This window comes from Myotis brandtii, unplaced genomic scaffold (genome assembly GCF_000412655.1).
Source record: "Myotis brandtii unplaced genomic scaffold, ASM41265v1 scaffold395, whole genome shotgun sequence".
Lineage (NCBI taxonomy): Eukaryota > Metazoa > Chordata > Mammalia > Chiroptera > Vespertilionidae > Myotis > Myotis brandtii.
Genome location: NW_005365155.1, coordinates 2685999 through 2711154, shown reverse-complemented (window position 1 = coordinate 2711154; position 25156 = coordinate 2685999). Strand labels below are relative to the sequence as shown.

General features: G+C 48.8%; 1 protein-coding gene across 6 annotated transcripts in view; it reads right to left on the bottom strand.

Annotated features, from left to right (window-relative positions):
* Positions 1-1176: 1176 nt before the first annotated feature.
* ARID1B (AT rich interactive domain 1B (SWI1-like)) overlaps positions 1177-25156 on the bottom strand; it is a 407074-nt gene continuing 383094 nt past the window's right edge. For 5 of the 6 annotated variants that reach the window (XM_014545060.1, XM_014545058.1, XM_014545061.1 and 2 more), the window contains 8 exons: positions 22646-22850; positions 16751-16889; positions 16328-16500; positions 13489-13639; positions 11862-11958; positions 9855-10638; positions 7967-8097; positions 1177-5736 (listed from right to left, as the gene is read on the bottom strand). In XM_014545060.1, the coding sequence (XP_014400546.1) occupies positions 4006-5736; positions 7967-8097; positions 9855-10638; positions 11862-11958; positions 13489-13639; positions 16328-16500; positions 16751-16889; positions 22646-22850 (3411 nt within the window). In that variant the 3' untranslated portion in view covers positions 1177-4005. The remainder of the gene's footprint in view (positions 5737-7966; positions 8098-9854; positions 10639-11861; positions 11959-13488; positions 13640-16327; positions 16501-16750; positions 16890-22645; positions 22851-25156) is intronic. The other variant, XM_014545059.1, reaches the window with a different exon arrangement.

Below are 25156 nucleotides of genomic sequence, written 5' to 3'. Positions count from 1 at the left end.
ATGAGCAGGAAGGGACCGGAAGCCCAGAGTCCACTGTCAGGGTGGACGGGACCTCGAAGACCGTCCGTCCACACGGCTGAGCTCACGGTCAGGCCACAGCCTGGGGTCTCCCTAGGTGCCCTTGATGTCTCAGCCAACACCTCTTCTCCCCACACCCAGGTTCACCTTCTTTCTTAGTCAACAAATTAATTATACTAGGTGTTCTCAACGCACCAACACTCTATCCAGAAGATTCATTTATTTCTATAATTGACAGGAAAGACTAGAACGTAATTAAAACGGGGTCTTTGTTCATTAACAATGCCTCAGTGCCTAGAAGACAACTTGGCACATAGTATGTGCTCAATACATCTCTGTTGCATTAACACTGGCACATGCCAGTGGGCTGCAGACCACACGTGTCTGTTGGCGATTTCAAAAGTTAGTCTATGACGTTCCTGGGGGTGGGGAGGGGAGCAGGGACCATCAGGCAGCTGGGCCTCAGCTCTCCACGCAGCTTAGAAAAGTCAGCGAGAAGAAATGGGCTGTCCGGCTCACTTATAATACTTCCTCTGCGTCCTTTAAGGCAGTGGTTCTCAACCTTCTGGCCCTTTAAATACAGTTCCTCATGTTGTGACCCAACCATAAAATTATTTTCGTTGCTACTTCATAACTGTAATGTTGCTACTGTTATGAATCATAATGTAAATATCTGATATTCAGGATGGTCTTAGGCGACCCCTGTGAAAGGGTCGTTCAACCGCCAAAGGGGTCGCGACCCACAGGTTGAGAACCATTGCTTTAAGGTGAACATACGGGAACTGGTACCTGGGGTTTGATAGGATATGGAAGATTTCCAACTGTTTTTAAATGCATGGATTTCAGGGCAAAGGCCACCTTCTGTTCATAAAAGAAGCAGAAAAAAAAAAGCAGTTAGTAGCTTACATTGTATCTTCAAGCTGCTCATCCCCCCCTTTAAAAAAATCATTCTGTTCTAACTTCTAAAAAACAGCTTACCTAGTTTTTGAATAGGCCACATTCACCAATAAAAACTGATTCTGTGTCATTCTCAACTTCAAACAAAACATTTGAGTTTTTTTTGAGAACATGCCACCCAATAATAGCTTTTATGTGACATTAAAAAAAAACTCACTCCAATACCAACAGACTCAACTTTATGGCACCATTCCAAAATACTAAACTTTCTTTGCCCCTTTATTTTCATCTTTTTTTTTTTTTTTGTACACATTTAAAGTATGGGCATCCTGTGAATTTCTGAAAAGCCTCATAGGAAAAGAACAACAACTACTTTTTAGGACAAAGAGTAACTCAGTTTGTAGGCAAGATGACCTCAGGCGGGCTGAGTCCTCCATGGGCTGGTCGTCTTGAACCTGGGGCGAGAATGTAGGAAGGATGCTAGTCTTCCTGGATTACTCTAGAGGCCACGGTCATGTCAGTGCGCAGACACGTGTCGTTCAGTGGTCGGACTCTAGGTACTGAGTACAACTCAACCATGACAACAACAGTCTTCTGTAACGATTTTACTCTTTTGATGGACAAATGATTGGGATACTAGACTTCGAGGTTTGTATACACCTTTTATTCATACTCTGTAAGAGAGAAGTTCTAATAATATTGAATCCCCTCTTACAAATCTCTGTATTTGAAGCTTGGAGCTCTAAGATCTGTTCTTAGCAAGCAGATGTATTTCAAGTAGATTATAAATGGGTTTTTAATTCACCACACATTTGGCTGATTGCTATGTAAGAAGACTAAGTGATGTGGGCGCTGATGGATGAGGCTGCTTGCAGGAAAATTTTTCTTGTGACACTCAGAGTCACGGCTCGCTCGGATTAGAACTGCGAGCTCTTGCCTAACTCTTCCCAGGGTGACCATGAGTAACGGGCGCCTGGACCACAGGCCTGGCGGAGGACTCGGAGTTTGGTATGCGGTGCCGGGAGGGTGTGTGAAGAGGTAGACTTAAGAGGGTGCCCACTGACAGCTTCATCCTGCAGCAGTTTCAGAGGGTGATTGCGACACAGTAACAGTCAATGACCCAGGAAGGAAACGTTTAAATTAGAAACGACTGGTATTAAAAAGCTACTGTGCACCAGGTAGGAAGGAATATGAGAATATTAATATGCCCTGAAATAGAAATAATCACTTTGCACTATGTACACCACATACAATAGAACATATTCTTTTTAACATTGCACAATATAAATATTATACACGGTGGAGTAAACTAAATGCAAAATAACTCCGAGGCACACAGAAAAAAACACGGACTAGATTGAACTCTGGTTAAAATTAAGACGGGTTAGTCAAAGGCAGTTTCACTCAGGCCGGAGAGCTCTCGAGGCCTCGCCTCACGGGCCAGCAGCCACCTCCCATGTACACTGAAAAGTCTCAGACCTCCATGGCGTTAGAGTTGATTGCTTCAAACAAAGGCTAATCAGCTAAATAATTTGAGAAAGTCAAACTGTTGCTCCCCACTCTAGTCGGTAACCCCTAAGGGTCCCTTCCGACCTCACGGTTTGGTGACGAGTGACTTGGTTAGTACACGGCTGTATTCCCCTATATCTTATAAATGACTGGGTTACTAGGAAACCACTTGAAGGAAACTAGAACAGTATTCAAGAACACCCATCACAGTGCTTAACAAGATTTAATGTACATTTATTCTTAACATGTGGAACATATAAAGATTTTATACTGAATAAATGATATTCATTAAGCCAGAGGAAAAGGAGGAATTTACATCAAGATTTTTTTCTTTTTTTTTTTAAACTACATTATCTTGAAATACAAATGTGGATTCTCGTCACTGAAAAATCTTTGAAGTTGTATTTCTTCCTTTTAGTTGTATTTTTCTCTTTTTTGTCTGTACTGGTGACCATTTTCTAAATCAATCCGTACGCAACCATTTCCACACCTTGATTCATGAAGCAAATGGTGATCAGCTGCGCTCCCGAAATAGAGCATGACTTTATACATACAGAAACTTGTACATTACCCTCTTTTTTTTTGTTTTTGTTTTTGTATTTTTTCTTTTTTTTTTTGGAGATATGGCCCTAATGAAAAAATATATAAAATAAAAATAAAAATTATTTAAAATCTACCATCACTTTGTAGTTACCACATCATGAAAAAGAAACTAAAAACTTTGTACTAAAAAAAAAAAAAAAAGAAAAAAAAGAAAAAAAAATGAGGGTATGTTTAATGTACAACTTCTATATACATCACAGCCCATAGGCAGTAAAAAAAATATTTAAAAAATGATTAAAGGAATTGTGAAGAACTGTCATGTGGAAGGTCAAAGACAGACAGCAGACATGACGTAGTGGTGAGGAAGCAATTTCCGTTGATCGTTGTCAGGTACGTATTTTCAACCTTAACTTAAAAACACCCCATTCGTATTGCTCCTAGCCTAAGGTAACCATTTTCCTGTGGAGAAACCAGTATCGTTCGCTAGTCTGACTACTGACTGACACACCTCCTTGAGCCCCGAGACCTACCCTCTAGCAGTTTCTATTGCACAGAGCTTTGGGCGATGGGACAGCTTTATTTCATTATCTGAAGGATAACACGCCTGGGATAGGGATGGGTTTTCACCTTTTTGCCTCAGTGTGGTGAAATTTTCCCATCTTAGCATCTTTTGCCACAACTTTTTTCTTTAAAGTCAATTTGCTTCCCAAAAAATGCAATACAACATGGAAAAGAAAGAACATCAAAAAGAAAATCTGTGAAAAACAAAAAGTGACCTCTGAATACACTGGACAGCAACTTTGGTTAAAAAAAAAAATAAAAAAACCCAACAGATGTACTTATACACACAGACAGCAAATATTAATTTCATAACTGTTCGAATTAATTATCTCTTTAATTCCCAATCGGTAAATATGAACGGGGCAGAGGAGCACACGTTTTCTTTTCCTTCTTCCTACGCTGGAGAAACAGAACAGAAAACAGCCGGGTGTACGGGAGCCTCAGTCGTCACTCACACGTGCGGCCTCCTCACCGGGGTCATAACTGCCCGATCTGAAACAGAACGTCACAGATGACGGACGCCACCAGCGAGTTCAGCACGGCCGAGATGGAGATGTCCAGCAGCCGGCCCTCGTGCAGCAGGAACTCGGAGCGGTTCTCGTCCACGCGGGCCATGGCCAGCAGCGCCTTGGCCGCGCGGCACATCATGTCCACGCTGGGGGGCTCCAGCGGCGGGGGCTGCATGTGCATGAGGCTGTGCTGGCTCTGCTGGTACTGGGCCATCGTCACCCCATCCTCCAGGAAGCTTATCAAGTTCCCGATGCTTCCCTTCTGCACAGCTATTGCCCTCGCGGCCAGCGTGTCCCCTTGGGCCAGGTTCGATAAGAGCGCCATGGACATTTCTCGACAGACCGGGTTTTTGCGGTCGCCCACGTACCTAACTAACGTCGCATAGAATTTCTCCTGCCGGCTAAACGGAGGCGTGGCCAGGATCAGGTCCACGTTATTGTCCTGGATGCTGAGTTTACAGAGCGTCTCCAGCACGAGTCTCTGCGGCGACAGCACGGAGTTGGGTCCCACCGTGGGGAAGGGGTCTTGCGCCTCCGCGGAGGGGCACACCATCCAGTGCAGCAAGCCGTCCAGGATCGGCAAGCAGATGCTCTCCGTGTACGCAGACAAGTCCAGCTGCCCGGAAATGTTGGCCAACGTGACCAGCGTGTTATCCCGTAAGACCTCGAGGCAGTCCCACCACCACTCGTCTTTGCTGCAGGCCACCCCCTTGTCCTCGTCCTCCTCCTTCTCGTAGGTCTGCGGCGCCCGCTTCCGCTCCGGGTGCTCGTGGTGCAGGAGGATGAGCTTCCCCAGGATCAGCACCAGGCCCGGGTGTTTGGACATCTCGGCGTCGTTGCCAGGCACGAAGGACAGGCTGCGGACGATGTTGGACACGCAGATGCAGCGCTTGGCCAGGGAGTCCTGCCAGTGCGCCACGGTGCAGAGCGGCGTCTCGTCGCGGCTGCGCGGCTCGTCCTCCAGCAGCTTGATGTTGCGGTGGCTCCGGGCCTGGTGGATGCCGAAGGGGAACTTGCCGCTGTCCGGCTGGGCCCCGGGGTTGGCGTCCTCCGGCAGCGCCCCCGGCCGCGCAGACAGGACGTCGTCGATGGTTGCGATGATGCTTTTCTCTGGCTGCTCCTCCAGCTCCCCCTTTCCCTCCAGCTCCTTCTTGGGGCCCGCGGCGCTCGGAGCGGGCGGAGGCCGCCTGCGCGGAGGGATCTCCATCTTGCTCTCGAAGTGCGTCTGGATGTGCTCCGTGGTGTCCCCGCCGCCCAGCTGCCAGTGCAGGAGCCCGCTGCTGAACTCCTGCACGCGGCCCAGCCGGTCGGAGCGGTCGACCACGAACAGGTTGTTCTTTTTGACGATCTTGATGGGCAGCTTGTCGAACTTGCTGGCTTGCCTGGGCTTCTCCTTTGGCTCGGCCGCGGCGTCGGAGGGGCTCAAGGCCGCGCTGCCCTTCTCCTCGGCCTCGGCCTTTGCACCGTCTTCCTCCTCTGCCTCCTCCTCCTCGTCGTCCTCCTCGTCCTCCATGCATTCCGCAGCGTCCTCCTCCCGCCCACACTCGTCGGCCCAGGCCTGGCCCTCATCTTTCTTCACTGCGTTATGGTCAAGTGCTTTTTGGCTGGGGTCTCCCACTTCATATTCCATAAGAATTCCAAAAATGTCAATCAGGCATTTCCTAAAGTACTCGACTAAAAGTTCCAGAAATCCGGACAACTGCAGAGGAGAAAGAGACCAAGAACAGGCTTAGTGTCAGGGAATCGGCCAGGCCTGCGACCCTGGTAAGCCCTGACAGCTAGCAATCGTCTGGGAGGACTCTCCCAGGGCCCACTGCGTGTCTGGCTAGGCCCAAACTACTCACCCATCACTACTGTCTTCCTGAAGTTCTATTATTAACTAAACCGGTATCTGCCCTGTTTCTTATGTCCTGCTTACTTTCCTGCACTACCGACATGAAAACTTACCTGTTTATTTCATTTTTCTAAGATTACCCACCCCCTCCCAACACAATGCATTCATTACCATAAGAGCAGGGAAGTGAGCCTCTTTCCTATTATTTTATCCGAGACTCTGCCTGCCTGGGTTTTCACTGTTGTCATCATCGAACTGGATGGTTATTTTTGTCTCAGGTGCCACAGGTCATGCTGATTTACTCTTTGCAAGAGGTATTTTTAGCAACGTAGTAGCCCATAACAGAAAATTAAAAGCAAATCAATTGAGTCCCCGATAAGTGGATTAGAATGTTTCCTTGAAGGCAGTTTTACCTTCTAGCTATTAGAGGCTCCAGCTGAAGACAAAGCCACGAGGACCAGTTTTGTTTCTTTTAAGCACATGTCTGTACTAAGAAAAGCAACATCCTCCCCAATTAGCACCCGCTCAGCTCCCCTCCCCCAGAGTGCCACTGGCATCTTGGGGACGATAAAGCACCAGGAAGAAAGAAAGGGTTCTTCAGTGGAAATGTGCGGCAGGCAACCACTGTCCTAGCTGCTGCCGGCTTCCGAGCGGAGCGTGATTATCACGTGAGGGGAATCGGAGAGCAACCAGAAAGCACCGCCCTCAGGGCACAGGCAGGGTTTCCCCAGCGCAGGCGTGGGGTGTCCCCCCGCCCCCCGCCCACCCCTCCGCGGAGCCAGACCTCCTTCCGGGGCAAGGAATGGGAAGCGGTAGAGCGGCCCTGCCGGAAAGGTGGGACCCACAGCAGCTCACCTCCTACAGGATACAGTGCATCACTCCAGCAAAGGACGCACGTGTTTTAATACTTATTTTCAGTTGAAACGAACTTTATGTAATGTTTATGACCTTATTCACACACTTCCTATCACCCGAGAAACTGCCTTTCAGGGCTACAATGAACACTTAAATGAGAAGAGAGGGAGGTTCTGGTCCTATTTCAATAGAAGCAAGGAATTAGATGTTTGGGCCTTTTCACCAAAAGCAGTTGTTCACACACAGTAGGGAAAATACCCCTTTCTCATGTTTGTTTCTGAAGATTTCTTTAAAAGTCCATAGTGAGGGGACCCTTGGGCGTTTCTCCTAACCCTCAGCTCCCTCGCTCTGTGAGCCGTTATGCTGGAATCTACTCTAAACCTAGCGCAGCGCAGAGGAGGGCTGTCAGCTCGCGTCCTGGCTTTAAAGGCGTCAGCAACCTGGAGGGGCGGAGACAGGAGCACACCAAGAGGCGCGTGGCCAGGAGTTCATGACTATTTCAGCTGGGTGGGCACATGGGGACTCATTAGACTGCCTCCTCTACTTGTGTAGTCTGTGGACGTGGAGGGCTGGCTGTATGCGTTGATCTACACTGTTTATATAGGGACCTGGGCATCCGCGGACTTAGATATTCATGGAGGTTCGGTGTCCTGGAATCCACCCTCCATGGAAACTAAGGAACAACGTATGTATCTGGGGAGTCAAAGTTATATGCAGCTTTTTGATTGTGTGGGGGTACCTGTAACCCCTGCGCTATTCAAGTGTCAACAGTATACTATGTATCTTCTAAATATAAAATTTCTCTTTAATTTTCCTTTTTAAAAAACTTTTTAGTTAAGAGAAGGGTGAGGTCCCATTGGAAAGAATAACACTCCATTGCAACCCACTCAATTTCCATCACCGACTACGGACATAACTTTATGTGGCATCTGAGTTAATTCACATTGGGCTGCTAATATTCATTCTAAACAGCAAATTAATTTTACTGTCATCCATCCCATACGCACATGCACACAGGCATGCACATGGTCATGGTGTTCTTATGAGACATAGGTATGTGTAAATTTATATAAAGACTGAAATGAATTGTCATTCTGCACTGAATTCTCGGGCAACCACACATTGATTGATGTTGGTGATAAGGAGGGCCAGGCGCCGAGCGCCAGCATTAGTGAAGCATTAAGCACCCCTTGGTTCTCGTGCTCTGCTTCGGTCCTCGGCTCCACTGGTGCGAGCTCACCTGGGAGAGATTGAACGTAGCGACAGTGCTGTCATCATACAGGAGGATGTTTATAGTGTCCAAAGCCCAAGTACTTTCAGCCAAGAGACCTGACTTCAGGGACATCATCACACGCCAGGCCTCCGGGGTAACTAAAAACGGGGAAAGAACAGGATGTGATGAATATTAACGCCATGCATGAAAGAACAGAAAATAACAAAGAATAAGAGAAAAGAAATGGTGGTAAGGACTGGCTTTAAATAACTGTCCTGAGGGATTGTTCGACATGATCACTTCCAGATTTGAAGCGAGGTGATGGCTGTACTAAGACACTTTGGTCTTGAAGGCCTTTTGCTTTGCTGGTTGAACAGGAGCCCACACGCTTCTCCAGGAGGCTGTGGTTCAGCACAGCCCCGCTTTTTTCCTTTACCCCCTAACAGATGCATCCGTTTCAATAACCGAGTCAAACCAAACAATGCTACTTGTCCTTGTTGCCTGCTCCATTCACAAATGTCTCAGCACGGGGGTCTTTGGAAGGCTGGCGAGTATGCAGAGTATAAGCCAAACTTCAATCCCAACCGCAAAGTCCTGGCTTTCCCATGCCGACCTCTGTTTCTCAGCTCTGGCCCTTAGGACACGCTGTGGACAACCCCAGCGCTTTGATGGTCCGGATTTTTCAGGAGCTGAGCCTGAGCCGGGAGATGGGACATAGAGAGCTGCACTTTAGTCCTCTCCATTCCTGTCACTGAGGAAGACAGAGCCATGTGATAGGAAAAGAGGGCTAGGAAAAGAGGCCATCATCTGCCAATTTCAGGGGGGGCCATCTCAGGAACCTGGGAGGGCACATGGTGTGAGTGGACCTGCCCAGCCAGAACTCACCACAGCCACAGCCTCACGTCGGGAGGGGACCGTGGATTTCCACCTTTATTTTAATTTTGTCTACTTTTCAATTTTTCTAAGATAGGCACATATTACTTTTATCATAGAAAAAGCAAGCTTCCTTTTTAAAATGAGGAACATAAATTTCTCTAGACTACAGACAAATACTGGTATAACATGTACTAAGAAACTTTATATAAATTTAAATATTTATTTAAACGTGTACACACACATAAACACAAATACGTGTGCATATTTTTACATCTATTTCCATATGAAAATGGTGCTCTGAGTCTGTAACTCTATCTCTTGCTACCCTCCTGCACCCCTTTCTCTACAGGTCCTTACAGTCCAATGAGTGGAAACATCTTTAACATTTTTCTAATCATTGAATATGATTTCATGTCAAGTGATTTTGAGATTTTTGAAAAGAATCTTTTAGTATAATCAAGATCTTTAATTCCCTTTGCTGTACTGAAAGTGCTTAAAAACTAACGCAGAGAAACTGTGTACTCCCAGAATGGGATGTCTCCTTCGTGTTCAGAAGGCCCCCAGCAGGACCGACGAGCCCATCAGTGGTAACTGAAGCAGCCCCCTGGCCGGGTCGACCAGTGTCCTCCCGTTACACGCACCCGCAGGTCGCAATCCCTATCTGCCCACATATCACGTTCAGGCTTCCCCTCTCCCAGGGAAACCCACTGCCCACCTCTGCCTTCGAGCCCCACAGCTGTTCTAAGCACGTGGTGCAGAGAGAAAGTGCTTGCTTTAGGTCAGATCTTTCGGCCAGAAGCTAGTCCACCCCCCCTCCCCCCAGCACCACTCCCACGGAAAACACCGTGACCAGGCTTTCCCCTGGTGCTGCTGCTCACTTCAGATTAGTGAGTTATTACCACCACTGCTCCTCTCAGAAACATGGCAGTCTGTACTCATGGGTGGTTCACTCCTTTGAGATCAACAGCAAGAACGTCTGAACTAAAATGTAAATTCTGGCCACACGGGGCTTCCTTGGGGAGCAGAGCTGAGTGCTTACCGATGTCCTTCGAGGTAATCTTCCGCCTCTGTTTCAAGACCGGCTGGGACGCCTCCACGGAGCCAGGAGGGAAGGTGATCTCCCTTCTGATCGGGGGCGGCTGGGGGGGCGGCCCCGTGACCTGGGGCGCGGGGACGGTGGGCATGACCTTCTGCATCTTCATGGAGGGCAGGAAGGGGGACTTGCTGGGGGACATGCGGCTCTCCAGGGCGCGCGGGAAGGCGGCGGGGCTGGGCGCTCGGGAGATGTGGTTTGGCAGTGACGGCGGCGTCTGGTAGGACGACTGAGGCGGGCGCGTGATGGGCTGCATGGAGGCCGACGAGGACATGTAAGGCTGACGCTGGCTGACGTGAGAAGGCCACTGGCTCTCGTGATTTATCCTCTGATCAGGGACCATCATGTCATCCGTGCGGCTCATGCCTGGGTAGGGAGGGGCCTGGGCGGGGCCGCCGGGGCCCTGCCTGCCCTGGTAGGGGTAAGGCATATCATTCCGAGCCGCCCACAGGCTCTGCTGTGGCCCTTCCCCGGAGGCGGGCTGCAGGGGGCCGCCCATCATTTGCGGGGGGAGGCCGTGCGGGGGCATCTGCCCCGGGCCCTGCACTCTCTCTCTGCCGTAGGGGTAGGCGTACTGGCCCTGCAGGGGCCGGCGCTCAGGCCCGGAGTAGGAGCTGCCGTACTGGTTGTACATCTCGGGCTGCTGGCTGCCGAACTGCACGTTGTACATGTCCCCCTCGTGGCGCTTGGCGGGAGGACCGTACATGCCGTCCATGTGGCGCTTGTAGTTCTGAAATTCACACAAAGGCAAATCGCACTCACGTGCTTTTCCAGGAATAACCACACACTCCCCTTATGCAAAAGTTATCACGTGGCGGATGTTCACTCCGAAGTGGACATGGGAAGCTGGCGTAACTGAGGACTAACGATTTATGTCTCATTTCAGTGTTGCACCCCCACCCCCATGCCAGCACCCACGGACCTCCCGTTTATTTCATTGCTTGGTGTTGTCTGTGGGATCGGGGGCCTGGAGTGACGCTGAGGGGACCCAGCAGGTAGAAGGATATTCCGAGGGCCACCCTGAGAGCGTTCTGGGTTCAACAATTCCTTAGGCCTAACTCTACAGAAAAGCCTCCCCAAAGGATCTGGCTCCTCAGACTGGACCTATGCTACCGTGACACCCACATTCCATGGCCTGCACCCCCACTTCCAGCTTGTCCAGGTCAGACTACCCAGCCTGAGGACAGGCTGGGCGCAGCCGGTTCCTCAGCTCCTGGTCGGGGGGTGTCTCCTGATGGAGTGAGTGAGATGCTGACATGGGAACTGAACTTTCACCTCATTTGAAAACCGTTAGGATCAGTTGGTTTAATAACACAGCCCACTGTAGATGCACGCGCCGGTAAAATTAAATACATGTTTGACCCCATTTGACACGCGGTCTTAGGCCTTGGAGTGTGTGGAAGTTGCCTTCCTGTGTGAAAGCCTAGCCCGACAGCCGTCCTCTGCACCCGCAGTATCGGTGAGCTGGTCCCGCACAGCCAGCCTCTGGGCTGCAGGGCTGCTTGGACCAGCGCAACCTATCCAGCCGTCAAATGCAGTCAGTTAATATCTGCTCTTTAAAAGCCAACCACTTTCACTTAGTAGGTAATTTTTAGTTGTTTTTTCCTACGTCCTCTTTAAAATATATCCACATATTTCTGGTCTAAAATGGCGTTTGATCGGACAGTACACACAGACGTTTAAAACATACTTAAGCTGGGCTTGTTACTATTTGCACGGGCGCATGTCCTTAACTTCTTATAACACATTATACTTGCTTGGGATACCCTACATCAAGAGCTGTTTTTAATTTGCTGGCTTCCAAATCTGAGACTATGTTCTCGCACAAACAAATAACATTGTGATTGCTCAACAAATGCTAATCATTTTGGTTATACTTGCTAGAACTCTCCGCAGTGCCAGGAGTTTGCGTCTGAACCAGAAGGCACCGGGACACGCCCACTCACCACTCACCGGCTGCTGCGGGTACAGGCCCGGCTGGTGTCCTCCATACGGCGGCTGTCCTGAGGGTGGGCCTTGGCCCGGGTACTGCTGCCCGTAGGGTTCATGCCTGGAATGATGCATTCAAAGAAAACTTCCTTTGCAAAGGACCTCAGGCCACGGGAGAAAGGAACAGTCTATTTCCTGAAACTCTATACTCAACAGCTTTTCTTCCCCTCACTCGCACACCTTCCAGCAGAGGCAGTCCGAGCAGCTGCAGAAGAACTCTTAGCAAAAGGATGGGAACACCCATTCTGGGACTGCTGCCAGTTTCCTGGGCAGTAGGTGTGAGGAGTCCCGGCTGGCGGGGCAGCACCCTCTGCCTTTGAGTCAAGGCCCTGCCCACCCACTGACACCCTGGGAGTGCCATACAGGGTTGTGCTGCGGGTATTCACGAAAGGAAGAAACAGCACAGAGTCGAAGAGTCCAAGCAGAGGACCAGGACATGAACATACAATAATGGAAACTAGTTCTACTTCTCCCTTTCTCATTATGAATAAGAAATGTTCATTTTTAAAGGTATACATCAATATTAATGCAAACGATATTGAGTTAGCTAATAACTGTATGGATGTTAGTGCTCAAAATTTCAAAGTCCTACAATCATAAAAGGCTATAGAAAAGAATAACAGAAATTATTAAAATGTATTACTATTAAATCTTAAAATGGGAATGAGCAATACATTTATTTTTTCAGCTAATATACTGAGAAATTATAAATACCATAAAATAGCATGTTTAAAAAACCCCCAATAAGTTTGAAATTTAAAAAAATTAACTGGTTTAGTTAGTACATTGATCTTGTAAGAAATAGAATAATTAAACTGAATATATTCCTGAACTGGTCAGTGAATAAGACAGAAAATAAATGAACTTTTAGACTATCATATGTAAAACAGATACGGGAATTTTTGCTAACAACATTGATATCTAGAAGGAAGCTTATAGTTAGGAAAAAAAAATATAATTGACATAGATAAAATTTAAGCTGAGCAACTTTATAGAAGAGAAAACTCAGCAATGAGGTAAGCCCCTCTCTCTGATGCGGTAGAACCAAAATGACTTCTACACCTAGGCTACACAACCTTCTTCCTATATTTGCTTTGGTTCCTTTAAGAATATATGTCCCATGCCCTGACCAGTGTTACTCAATGGTTAGAGCCTTGGCCTGTGCACCAAGGGGTCCTGGGTTCGATTCCTGGCCAAAGGCACATACCCGGGTTGCAGGTTCGATCCCCGGCCCCAGTTGGGGCATATGCGGGAAGCAAATGATCAATATAATCAATGTTTCTCTCTCCTCTCTTTCTTCCCTCCCTTCCACTTTCTCTAAAAATCAATGGAAAAAATATCCTCTGGTGAGGATTAACAACAACAAAGGAATATATGTCCCAGGACAACTGTTTCCCTTCTGATCATCAGCCAACACACACACACACACACACACACACACACACACACACACACACTCACACACACTCCCGAGCTGTGCCTGGACCCGCAGGAACACGGACACTGTGACCATCGCCGCCAGGGCTCAGGAGTGTGTGCTGGGAGCACCGTTTCTGGTGAACGGCTTCATCTTTGCCTGAGAGACACTCACCTCCGGTCGTAGGTGGCTCCGTAGGGGAACTGCTGCCGCTGCCCCATGCCCAGGCCGGACATGGCCCCGGAGGGACTCTGGTTGTACATGTCCTGCATGCTGCTCGTGGGCATCGGGCCCTGCGACATGAAGGGCTCGCTGCCTCCAGGCACTGGGACGTGGTGAAGAACAGATGACAGTCAGCATTCCCAAAGCCCAAGGCCCTGTCTAGCCATTTGTTATTGTTATTACGGCAGATATATCTTATCCTTATATGACCAACAATATGAATGAAAGAGCGTAAGGTCTACAGTCAAGGTGGGCCCTGTGGGCAGAGCCCTAAGATGGACCCCAGATCGCCACCCCATGTACACGCCCCACACGGCCCTCCGAGTGTGGGCAGGACCCCTGAATTCAGGGGGATAACCGGAGGAGAGACTGTCAGGTGGGCCCTTTAAATTGCCTCTAAAGGCCGGAGACAGATGAGTCAGAGGTGCCCCCCTGCTGGTCCTGAAGAAGCACCCGCCTTGCAGGGGAGAGGGTCATGGATAAGAACGGGCGGCAGCCTCTGGGAGCTGCCCAGACCCTCAGACGACGGCCAACAGGACCCCTCATTCCGCAGCTGCAAGGGACCGAGTGCTGCCAGCCACCTGCACGAGCCAGAGGTGCCGAGCCCCAGAGGAGCTGAGCCTGCCTGACACCGGATGCCTGCGTGAGCGAGCGGGGCTGAGCGCGCAGGAACCGACATCAGTTTATGCTGCTTTAAGCTGCCAAGTGTGTGGTAACATTGAAAACGGGCAAGTTGGCACATTTCTGAGTTGACTTCCTTGTCTATAAAATGGGTCTGGAGAGAGAGAGAGATGAGATACTTGCAGAGCTAGTGCCCATCCCTGATGGGGAAAGTGAAAACCTCGACACAGACACCCACCCACCGACCCACTCCAAAAGCAGGATAAAGGAAGTCACTAGGGAGTTAATAGCTCCAGAATGGAGGAGATGCACTATTTCGATCAGGGGTAGAGCGACAATTAGGTCAAATGTACAAATGAGCATCAGCTCAGCGCCTGAAGGAAACTGGGTCAAGCCCAGAAACTAGCCTGTCGGCAAATTACACATTTTAATGCAAATCTTAATTGATATGTAGTACTACCACCTTCTTCATCCCATGAAGGTTACTTCTATCTTACATGAGGAAAAAGCTGATTAAAGTTTTGTGAGCTGATAGATTTGTTAGGCTGGCAGAGAGGTGCAGACAAAGAAGCCGGAAACTGCTGGCCGGTATTCTTTACAATGGCTTTCACATTCTTTATCTTATTTGATCTCCATCAACCCTCAGTTGAACCAGTTTTGATGTTATTTTCCATTTTATAGATTTAAAAACAGAGACAGACAGAAATTAAGGGGGATGACTAAAGTAACTTAATTTCCCTATATACAAAGAGTTCTTAAAAACCAATAAGAAAAAAAAATCAAATGAAAAAATGGGAAAACACATAAATGGATATTCACAGAACAAGAAAAATAAATGGCTGATAAATATATATAAAAAGATGTATGGCCTTGCCAATAATTAAAGAAATCCGAGTTAAAACAATAACGAGGCCTTTCCCCCCTCCCAATCTGACCGGCAAATACTAAAACGACTGATAATAATCATCTTTGGCATGAGAGTGAGCACCACGCACTCCCCCATCTCCATGTTGAGCATTAAACTGGCACAGCTGTAGCCAGCACTTGCCCACTAGGCTGGACTTTGGGCCTCCCCACAGAAGCAACAAGGACAAAGAGCTGGGTTTATGTCGGCAGTGAAATAAAAAAATCAGAGTGCCACCAAGTCCGCTGACAGAATATGGAGGAATGCAAAACGTTACTGTGGCAGGGGAAGGGCTGCGAGAAAGCCTGTCTCCCGGGGCTTTTCTGTTTATCTGCTTCAATTTGGTACTAAATCCACCAGCGGAGCACGTGAGCTGAAGTACACTTCCTCCCGAGCGGCGGTATCGCTTCCACAATCGATGAAAACAAGTTCTATGGCTGCCCAGGGCCTGGCGAGGCAGTCTGCTGCCATCCCACCCTCCACAATAAAGGAAATGTGGGCACAAGGAAACAAAAGAAGTACGATCTCGCGGTCTAACAGCATGTCGGTAGGAAGTTCATAATAACTTTTGAAGCCAGATTCCAAATACTACTAATTATTTTTCCATGTTATTATGGTCACATTTTCAGTCTAAAATGTGAAACCACCACCAACAGCACTAACAAAATGTTCTTTCTAACATCGCACACCACTAAGAAAAACAGCTACCTCCAACGTTCACAAAGCCTTTGAATTTCCGAGTTTATGGATTTATTGCAAGTTCTGCAAAATCTTTACTTGGATTAGGCAGCTCTGAAGCTTGAAAGGAAAAAGTATAGATTGTCTTGCTTTATGTAACAGATAAATCTGAAAGTTACACCGTATAAAATACAGTTTGTGGTTTAACGTGCTTTTCTATGAGGAGCTGGTCCTGGTCTGCACCATCCCCCTAGCACCTAGCCCCGTGCCCAGCCCAGGCCCCGTGCCCACCACCGCGCCCATGCCTGGTGGCATTCAGAGCACGCTTGCTTCCTGTGCCAGTCCTTCTTCTGTGGCCTGTATGTGCATTACTCCCATAATACTCATGGCACCCTGTATGCAGGTCCTAGTAATATCAATTTCTAGGTGAGGAAACGAAGCTCAGAGATGCCAAGTACTTTCTCCAAGGCTAGAAACTCAGTAAACAGGAGCTGGGGCTGAACTCTGTCAAATGCACGAGGGAATGGTGGTGGGACGGCAGAGAGGAGGCTCCGCGACCACGCCATGCAGAGGCGCCTCTGCACCTACCTTTTCTCATTCCGCCAAAGGGGTCCTTGTTGGGCTCATAGGGCACCCTGCCCATCACGTCAGGCATGCTCATGCCCTGCTGGTACGGGGTGCTCGGAGTCATGGAGTTCCGTTTTGGGAACGATGAGTCGCCCGCGTCTGAGAATGGGTCGTGCACACTGACTGTACTGCTTCTGAGCGGATGGGAGAAATGAAAGCTTAATGTCAGAGCAGGAAGCGTTACCTCCAAACACGTATTCAGAAAACAAGCTACTCTTGAAATCAGTAAATGTAAAAACTATCCAAATAAATTACCACTAAAACTAGTAGCAGTCAACATTTAACAACTCACTAGGGAACACCATCTGTGTCCTCTATGAGGTTTGCTGCAGAAAATGAAGATAGGCAAGTCTGATTCTGCATGCTCACAGTTCTTTAACATACCTTCCACCTTGCATTGGGGTCATCTGTCCATGAGGGGTGGAGGCCGGAGTAGGTGGCTTCAGGTCACCTGGAACTTCTGCCATCGAATTACTGCCAGTTGATTGGGGGGTCTGTGGACCTTGCAAGGATCCTGAATTAGCTGATAGTGGTAGGTGCCAAGAGAAAATGGGGAAAAAACAAGGTTATCAAAGTAAGATCATCCTTGCTAGTTATTAAAAAAAAAAAAAAAAGACAACAATACCCATTGCTGGTGAGGCCTGAGTAAAATTAGTCACTCTTCTATTTTTTATAGAGGTATAATGGACATATTCTAATATTTTTAGGAGTACAATGTAATAATTTTGACATTTGTAACTATTGCAAAATGATCACCACAGTAAATCTAGTTAAAATCCTTGACCATACACCATTACAATTTTTTTTCCTTACACATTATTTGTAGTGAAAAGTTTAACTCTGGAAACATACTTTATTTGTGAGCCATAAAACAGTTACACTTTTGACCAGGTAATGACTTTCCTGGGTAATAATACCAAGAAAATAATCTAATGTAAAGGAAGTTTTAGGCAGAAAAATGTTTATTTCAGTGTTGTTTATAATGTAGATAATTTAAATGTCTGAGAATAAGGAATAATGGGATGAAAATTTTGGTATATCAATTTGATGGACTATTGTGCTGTTTTAAAAAAATTAGAAAAATTAGTTCTGGTCTTACTTTTTAACTTAAGAAAGTTTAAGTTGAAAAGCAATGACACAAAATAACAACGGGCCTTTTTCGTATTTTGATGCCTTCTAAATGTCTACAAGTATCTATGCTCTGTCATTAGCAGTGATTTTTGGAGCTATGAAATTAGATTTGTGACTACACAACACAATATTGGGTTGGAATTCATTAATATCATTATCGGAGTTTATAAGGCTTGGCTTTAACTATAATTACATTATAGGAATAGCTTAGAACTGAGTAGATCTTTTAAAAATTTAAGCAAGGAGTCTTGAAAATATTAACCTCACCTTATAGGAAAAACAATATTTTAAGAGCTCCTGCTTTATCATTGATCATAGATATTGGTTTCATTTACTAATCACTTATTGAATAAACAATGGGCTCACTCTATTGCAGGCTCTTTTCCATCCCCGAGTTCCACCCGTGCACCAAACTGACAAGAAAAGACAAACATCTCTGCCCTTGTGCAGTCTACAACGAACACTTTCAGAACTGTCACACATGGCGGATTCCTGGCTGCTGGTACATGCTACATCTACAGTTCCTTTCCTGTGCAGCGCCCAAGGCTCATGAGCGACCACCATCCTTGTTGTACTTTAGAGGAAACAGAGTTAAACTGGTCACTAGCGAGTGTGCTATAAAGGCGACGGGTCTATCACTCCTACTCAGCCAGCCCCAGCCATGTGAGCACAGCCATACCCAGGTGTGAGCAGGGCCATGCCCAGCTGTGAGAACAGCCATGCTTAGGTGTGAGCAGGGCCATGCCCAGCTGTGAGCACGGCCTTCCCTAGGTGTGAGCACAGCCATGCCCAGCTGTGAGCAGGGCCATGCCCAGGTGTGAACAGGGCCATTCCCAGCTGTGAGCATGGCCATCCCCAGCAAGATCAGGTCTGTCCAGGTCCCACCTGGTCGGGGGTGAGTACTGGTGACAGCCAACAGGCTGTGTTCTGTGCAATGTCTTCCCTGGATGCCCAGGACTAGTGTGATTCTGGGAAGTTCTCAGAGACGCGGGAAGACTTCCTTGTAATGTATCTTTTTAGATGTAGACATCTTAAAAATACAAACTTACTAACTCATGCTTATAAACCAGATTTTGGTGAAACCCTAGAAATGCATATTTAAAAATGTGATGAGAGAAAAAGCAGTCTTTATAAACACATAGGGTAACCCTACAGACAGGAGCTGGCAGGAGCGATGCCTGGTGTTCTCCATGGAGGACTGGGCTGCTCGCAGCCTGCACGCTTCCTCGGAAACATGGCTCACAGGCTGAGATTTCAGAATGACCCTTATTTACAAGTATTCACATTTACAGCTCATAAAAAAGGGAAAGTTCTTCCCTCTTGCCAGAGTTTCTTCCTTTGCTTTCAGGAAAAAAAATGAATGCAACCTCCTGAAGCTCCATTAATAGAGGCTGGCTCGCTCTCTAGGATGTCCCTACCTTTTGCCAGAAGCTACAAATGTATACTCGAAAGTAAACAATGGAAAGGTTATTGAAGGTTAAGTACATTCACACACTTCAGACTGTACAGCCAGACTCCTGGCTGGGAAGATAATTTACACAGCACGAACCCGGTGCCCTACTTCTGGCTGGGGTTTCGGGAAGTAGGGTGGGGAGAAGGAAGAAGAGCTGATCTGTCCCAGGCCTGCAGTGACTAGAGGTCACCCAGAGGGCACTGCTGTTTATAACCCGAGCCCCTTTCTCATTTATCTTCCACTGAGGATTCCCTAGTTGGACCCATGACAGGTTTTGTGACATCACCTGTCAGCTAATAATAGAAACGCAGTCAGCCACCTGCCAGGCAAAGATGGATGGGTTTTTGGTTACAGACTCACTAATTGAATGTGGAGCTTCCGTGCCCCGCCCTCCCTGCTCCCCCAGGCAGGCCCTGCCCGTCCCTCCCCCGCTGGTTCCCAGGCCGCCCCGGCCAGCTGGGTAGGAAACTGCTGTGACTGCTCATCAGAAGCCCACAGCTTTTATAGTTTTATTGTAACGAGAGCCCCACTGGGCCGGAGAGATGCCCCTGTACCAGGCCTTGGCCCGGTTTCACTCGGGGCCTTCTTAGCTGACTCGCCCCAGGGGCTGCAAGACTGGGGTGACCCGATCTCTCCGGGAACCAGAGGCCTGTCCACAGTGGAGATCCCGATGGCCCCAGAGGCCTGAGGGGTGACACCTGCAGGGCTGATAGCACTGAATTTCAGACCCGTACAGCCACATCAAATCAAAATGAATACAGATGGATGACTTAGAGCAGCAGTCGCCAACCTTTCAGACCTCACGGACCACAAGTGGCCCGCGGACCACCGGTTGGTGACCACTGCTCCAAAGGTTTCCTTAAACCAGCGGTCGCCAACCTTTCAGACCTCACGGACCACTGGTTGGCAACCGCTGACTTAGAGCGCTCTTACAATACAGCCAATGATCTAGGATTTAAGCTGGTTTAGTGAGCATTTAAACCAGGGGCGGGGAACTCTAGCCCGCGGGTCCGAGAAATCATTTGACCTGGCCCTGCCAAGGCCTTAGGGGTGAGTTAATTAAATGTTTGACCAAATAGAGCAGGCTAATTTTTAAGTTGATAATTTTGTATGGCCTGCGAATGATATAAACATCCAAATGGCCCTTGATAAAAAAAAAGGTTCCCCTCCCGATTTAAACAAATAATCTAGAACAGTGATGGCGAACCTATGACACACGTGTCAGAGGTGACACGCGAACTCATTTTTTTTTGGTTGATTTTTCTTTGTTAAATGGCATTTAAATATATAAAATAAATATCAAAAATATAAGTCTTTGTTTTACTATGGTTGCAAATATAAAAAAATTTCTATATGTGACACGGCACCAGAATTAAGTTAGGGTTTTTCAAAATGCTGACACGCCGAGCTCAAAAGGTTCGCCATCACTGATCTAGAATGTTTTGTAGGAATCTTTTAACTTACGTTTGCCTGGATATGCAGGTAAGGAGTCAACTACAATTATGTGCCCATGGGAAAAACTGACCTCAAAGACACACATTTTGGCTGAAATTTAGTTTTTGGAAATGTTATAGTATGTGAGACCCTGACGAGGCAAATTGTTGACAATTTTTTTCCTTCTTTGACAGTAAAAATGTTTCAGAGACGAGTTCCTCGGTGACAGTCCCAGAATCCGAGAGGATAGACCCAGGGGTGCTGGGAAGCGCCTGGCTCTGGCCACGGACTGAGGGGAGTCACCACCTCAGGGACCCGTCCCTGCGCCTGTCTGTCTGTCTTGCTGAGCAGTGCACAGATCACCTGAGATGACGGGTGGGCCCTGCGTACCCCGTGCCTGCCCTCCAGACCCCATCGACCGCATGGAGGAAGCGCTCCCCACTGCTGCCTGCCCCACAGGCTCAGCTCCATCTGGCCACTGAGGAGGACGGATTGTCAGAAGCACATCTGCAATCCAAGCTCTTTGTGCAGGTAGAACGATAGCGCTGCCATAAACACTGCAGTTTAGAAAGAGGAAAAGGCAAGGCCCACTTTCGGAGGGACCTGCCCAGCGGGCGCCGGGAGGACTATTCTCCACACGCAAGTGCAGACCATTCACTGCACCAGCTCTTTCCCAGCGAATAAAATACACCTTCAGATCTTTGCAGACGTCGCCTCTTCGGCTCCTACACCCCACTGGGTTTTTATTTTGGAAATCTAGTGTCAGAGCTGTTCATAGGCAGCTTGTTTTACTCTGTGAATACAGTGTGGGGAGATTTTTAAAATTAGGTTCCAGTTTTTCAGGCACAACGTCACTGGCAAAGGCTGGGGTCAGAGAGGAGGCTTTCTGCTGGTCCTCAGCAATGCCAGATCGAAACCAGGTGTGTTTAATACAAGCATTTACGCGAGGCCCCGGCCTAGAGCCTGCAGGTGTCAGCTCTGCCACCCAGGAGCAGCTAAATGAAGAGAAACCACTTCTTTCCTCGTTCACAGATACCATCTTCTAGGTGTCAACGCTCCCCATTACAAAGGTGCTTCACATACCGGCGCAGGCAGGGCTTGCTGGGCCCTTTCCTCACTGTCGCTGTGACTCTGGGTCAGTTCCTTAGACTTATGTGCCTTAGTTTTCTTATGGATTTAAAACAATCTCTGTGTCCTGAGTCTGATATGAGACTAAATGATAAGGCGTGGATTTCAGCCCAGAGCGAGCTGTGCGACAGGAAGCGCAGGATGCTCAGCCTGCGTGTGCAGGGCAGACGGTAAGGAATGGCCACCCCAGGGCCGGATGTGGTGGAACCAGACATGGGGACAGTGTTGCTGAACTTCAGAGAGGCCGCCACCCAGGACAGGATGACGAAAGTTTCTTCTCACCCCTTATACCATGTTTATCAAATACAATGGTTTCACAGAGTCAAGCAAGCTGTCTAACAGGCAGAGTGAGGGCTGGCAGGAGCTGAAGGAACACGGGGTCGCTGTCAGGTGAGAGGAGACAGGAGACAGGCAGGAACCAACTTGGATTTTCGTGTGAGAACTTAGGTGACCAGCCATCGTTCCTACCACTCCTGACCGAGGTCGAAGCTAACTGGCTGCCCCGTGGCCCGAAACACAATGTCCAGGTCCCATTTGGCTAACTGCCGGCCTGAGGCTGAGCTGTGAGCTGCCTGTCAAACTGCAGGGGGACTTTCCGGGGTGCAGACTGCCAGCTCGGGTCCCTGGGGGAGTCGTTTTGACAGTGAGGTGGACTATTTAAAACAGTGGTTCTCAACCTGTGGGTCGCGACCCCTTTGGGGGTCGAACGATCCTTTCACAGGGGTCGCCTAAGACCATCGGAAAACACACATATAATTACATATTGTTTTTGTGATTAATCACTATGCTTTAATTATGTTCAATTTGTAACAATGAAATTGGGGGTCACCACAACATGAGGAACTGTATTAAAGGGTCGCGGCATTAGGAAGGTTGAGAACCACTGATTTAAAAACACCTGTCTGAGGAATAAAGGCAGACAGCTCAGAGCTCCAGTCTATTTGACTAAAAGGCAAAGCTAAGGAGCGGGGCCTTCAAAGTGCTGACCAGAGGGGACACCAGGCCGTTTCCTCGGTTCCCCGAACACTGCCAGCGGGGGCGCACTGGAGCCCACAGAACAAAGGCCCGCGTCCCCGGCGGCCCGCCCCTCCGCCTCCGCCTCTGCCGGCAGCGGCTGCGATGCCCGCACTCACCAGGAGATGGCGGCTGCAGCTTGGGCTGCTTCTTGGTCTCCCCGGTGCTGAAGACTTCTGGCGGCGGCTCCTCCCCGCGCTCGATCTTGCACTCAAAGGCAAACAGGTACTGGATGTACTGCTTTTTCAGGGAGCTCGCTGCACTGCTCGAAGTGCCAACATTTAGGTTGGTTGCCAGCTCACGCCACTTCTTGTTTTTATTAACCTGGCAAAAAAACACCCAAACGGCAGGATCATTGGTTTGCAGCAAAGTGGCTTGTTTAAAGCTGGGAGACAAAAAAAAAAGCACTTAATGTCCTGGTTTACTTTTTCCATTTGCCTCTTTAGCTAATGCTCGTTACTCCCACTCCGTAGAGCAAAGGCAGCATTCAGTTATGAAGCCATTAAGGAACCTGCTGGTGGGGACATGAAAAGCATCGCTTGTCCAGACTTTGCTGCCTGGGCCCCCGACGCCTCGCCCTCCTCCAGAGCCAGCGGGCGGCCAGGGATGGGTCTGAGCAAACGCACTCTCGCGCACACTCGGCCCCGTCCCACCTCTAGTGAAAATTTTAAAAAAGGTGTCTAAAACCCATTTGAAAAGCAGCAACAGAACTATTTTGTAAGTGAAGTGTTTCAGCCTTGATAATAAAAACGGTGTTCCCTTCCAACAAGCTCCCAGAAAGATGGGCCTCTGAACCTGGCGCGTCCACCCTCTCACGAGGCTGTCTTGTGGGGTTGGGCAAAGACAACACTGGGTGCAAAGGTCAACAAGGCCCTGAGCAAATCACCCCAACTTAAATGCCCGGCACCAGCCGTGGGACCTGGCAGCCCTGTGACCCGCCAGCCGGCCTCCGGGCAGGCAGCTGGGGCTCGTGAAGGGCAGGAGCAGGTGGGACTCCCAGGGCTCCCTTCCTCTCAGGCAGGAGAGAAGACAGTTGCAAAAACAGAAGAGAAAAAACAATCCCGCAGTGTTATGTAGGATTTTAGGCTTTATTGCCACCTTTTGATTTCCACTGGGGAACAGAGTTATGGAAGGTTTAAACACAAGAATGAAACATGAAGACCTGCAAAAACGAGGGATTATTCTGCCTTCACGTGCGTCCTGGATTCAACAGCTTGGGTAAGGGTTAAGGGCACAAGTGGTTTGTAATGAAATGTTAAATTTTTGGATTCAAACTTTCTCACAAAGCTCTTTATATCCATTTACTTAGTACTAAATGGTGCATGATAAACCGCACACGCTCACGGAAGTGCCTAATGCTACTCTTGGTGCTTAATGCCGGCCGGCAGCAGGCAGGCTGTGGATTGCTGCAGAAACTCGGCAGAGGGCTGCCTGGGGCTCCCTGAGAAGCGAGGCGTTGAGCTGAGCTGTGTGGCTGCAGCTGCTCCAAGCACCTCTGATGGTCACCAGGCAGAGATGAAGATGGGTGTGAGTGGCCAATGCCAAGCGCGCACCACTGAGTCACAGCTACATCCAAGCACCCTATTAGCCAGACCAGCAGTCTCGCTGGCAGACCCAACCCTAGCGCACACAGCTAGTCAGAGTGAGGTCCAGACAAACTACACTGCTATGGTGGTGACCCCAACTGCTTAGTATCCTGGGGACTAAAACATCCGTGCGGGAGGTCTAGGGGCAGAGGGAGAGGCCAGGGGTCTCAGTGCAGAGGGGACGTGCATCTTGATTCTCCCCTGGCCGACGTGGTGTGATTTACCACGTGATCATGCAGGGCCGCGCCCCAAGCTGTTTCAGTTGCAGTCCTCAGGGCCCTGTGCATGGGAAGGGGCACCCCAGGCAGAACAAAGGCCTCTCCTGCACACCCCCCAGCCCCCGTGTGCAGCACTGGAACCAGGTGAGACTCGTGGGTTAGATGACGTGCCCTTGGATAGTTTGTGACCTGTGCCACCTGGGCCACCTGTGTAGACCACCGGGCCCACAGGCGCTCCCTTCACTGCTCTGGGTGGGGCCCAGGTGTTGACAGATGTGAAAAGCTGCCCAGGTGACTCAAATGCAGAGCTAGGCCTGCGAGCCACTGGTGATGGGGAGCAGCTGCCCTCGGAGTCCAGGGCCACACCAACACGGCACTTCATTTTGTTAGTTTCCTCAAGTCTCCTTTGGGACTGGTGACCTCTGCACTGATAGGGATTTAGGACAAAGGCAACCTCCTGCGTGAGGCCTGCACCCAGCAGGCAGGGAGCCCTGAAGAGGGCAGCCCCAGGCAGGCACCTGCACCCCTGAAAACAAGCGCCTCCTGAAGCTCCGCCCCCGGAACCACCTGCTCCCTCCAGTCCCAGCCAGGGGACCAGTGACAGGGACATGGTTTTATGGCTTCGTTTCCTTGATAAATTGCTCTGGACAACTGAAACAGTGAACTTGATTTATACCTGATTCAGACAATTCATTTGATCATTCACAAGACTTTTCTGGAATATTTACTATGAAATCCTGGCAGATCCCACAGAACTCCACGGCCGTCAGGATCCTAAAGAAAAATCTAGCCCAAATGTCTCACTTTACAGATAAGGACTGAGGTC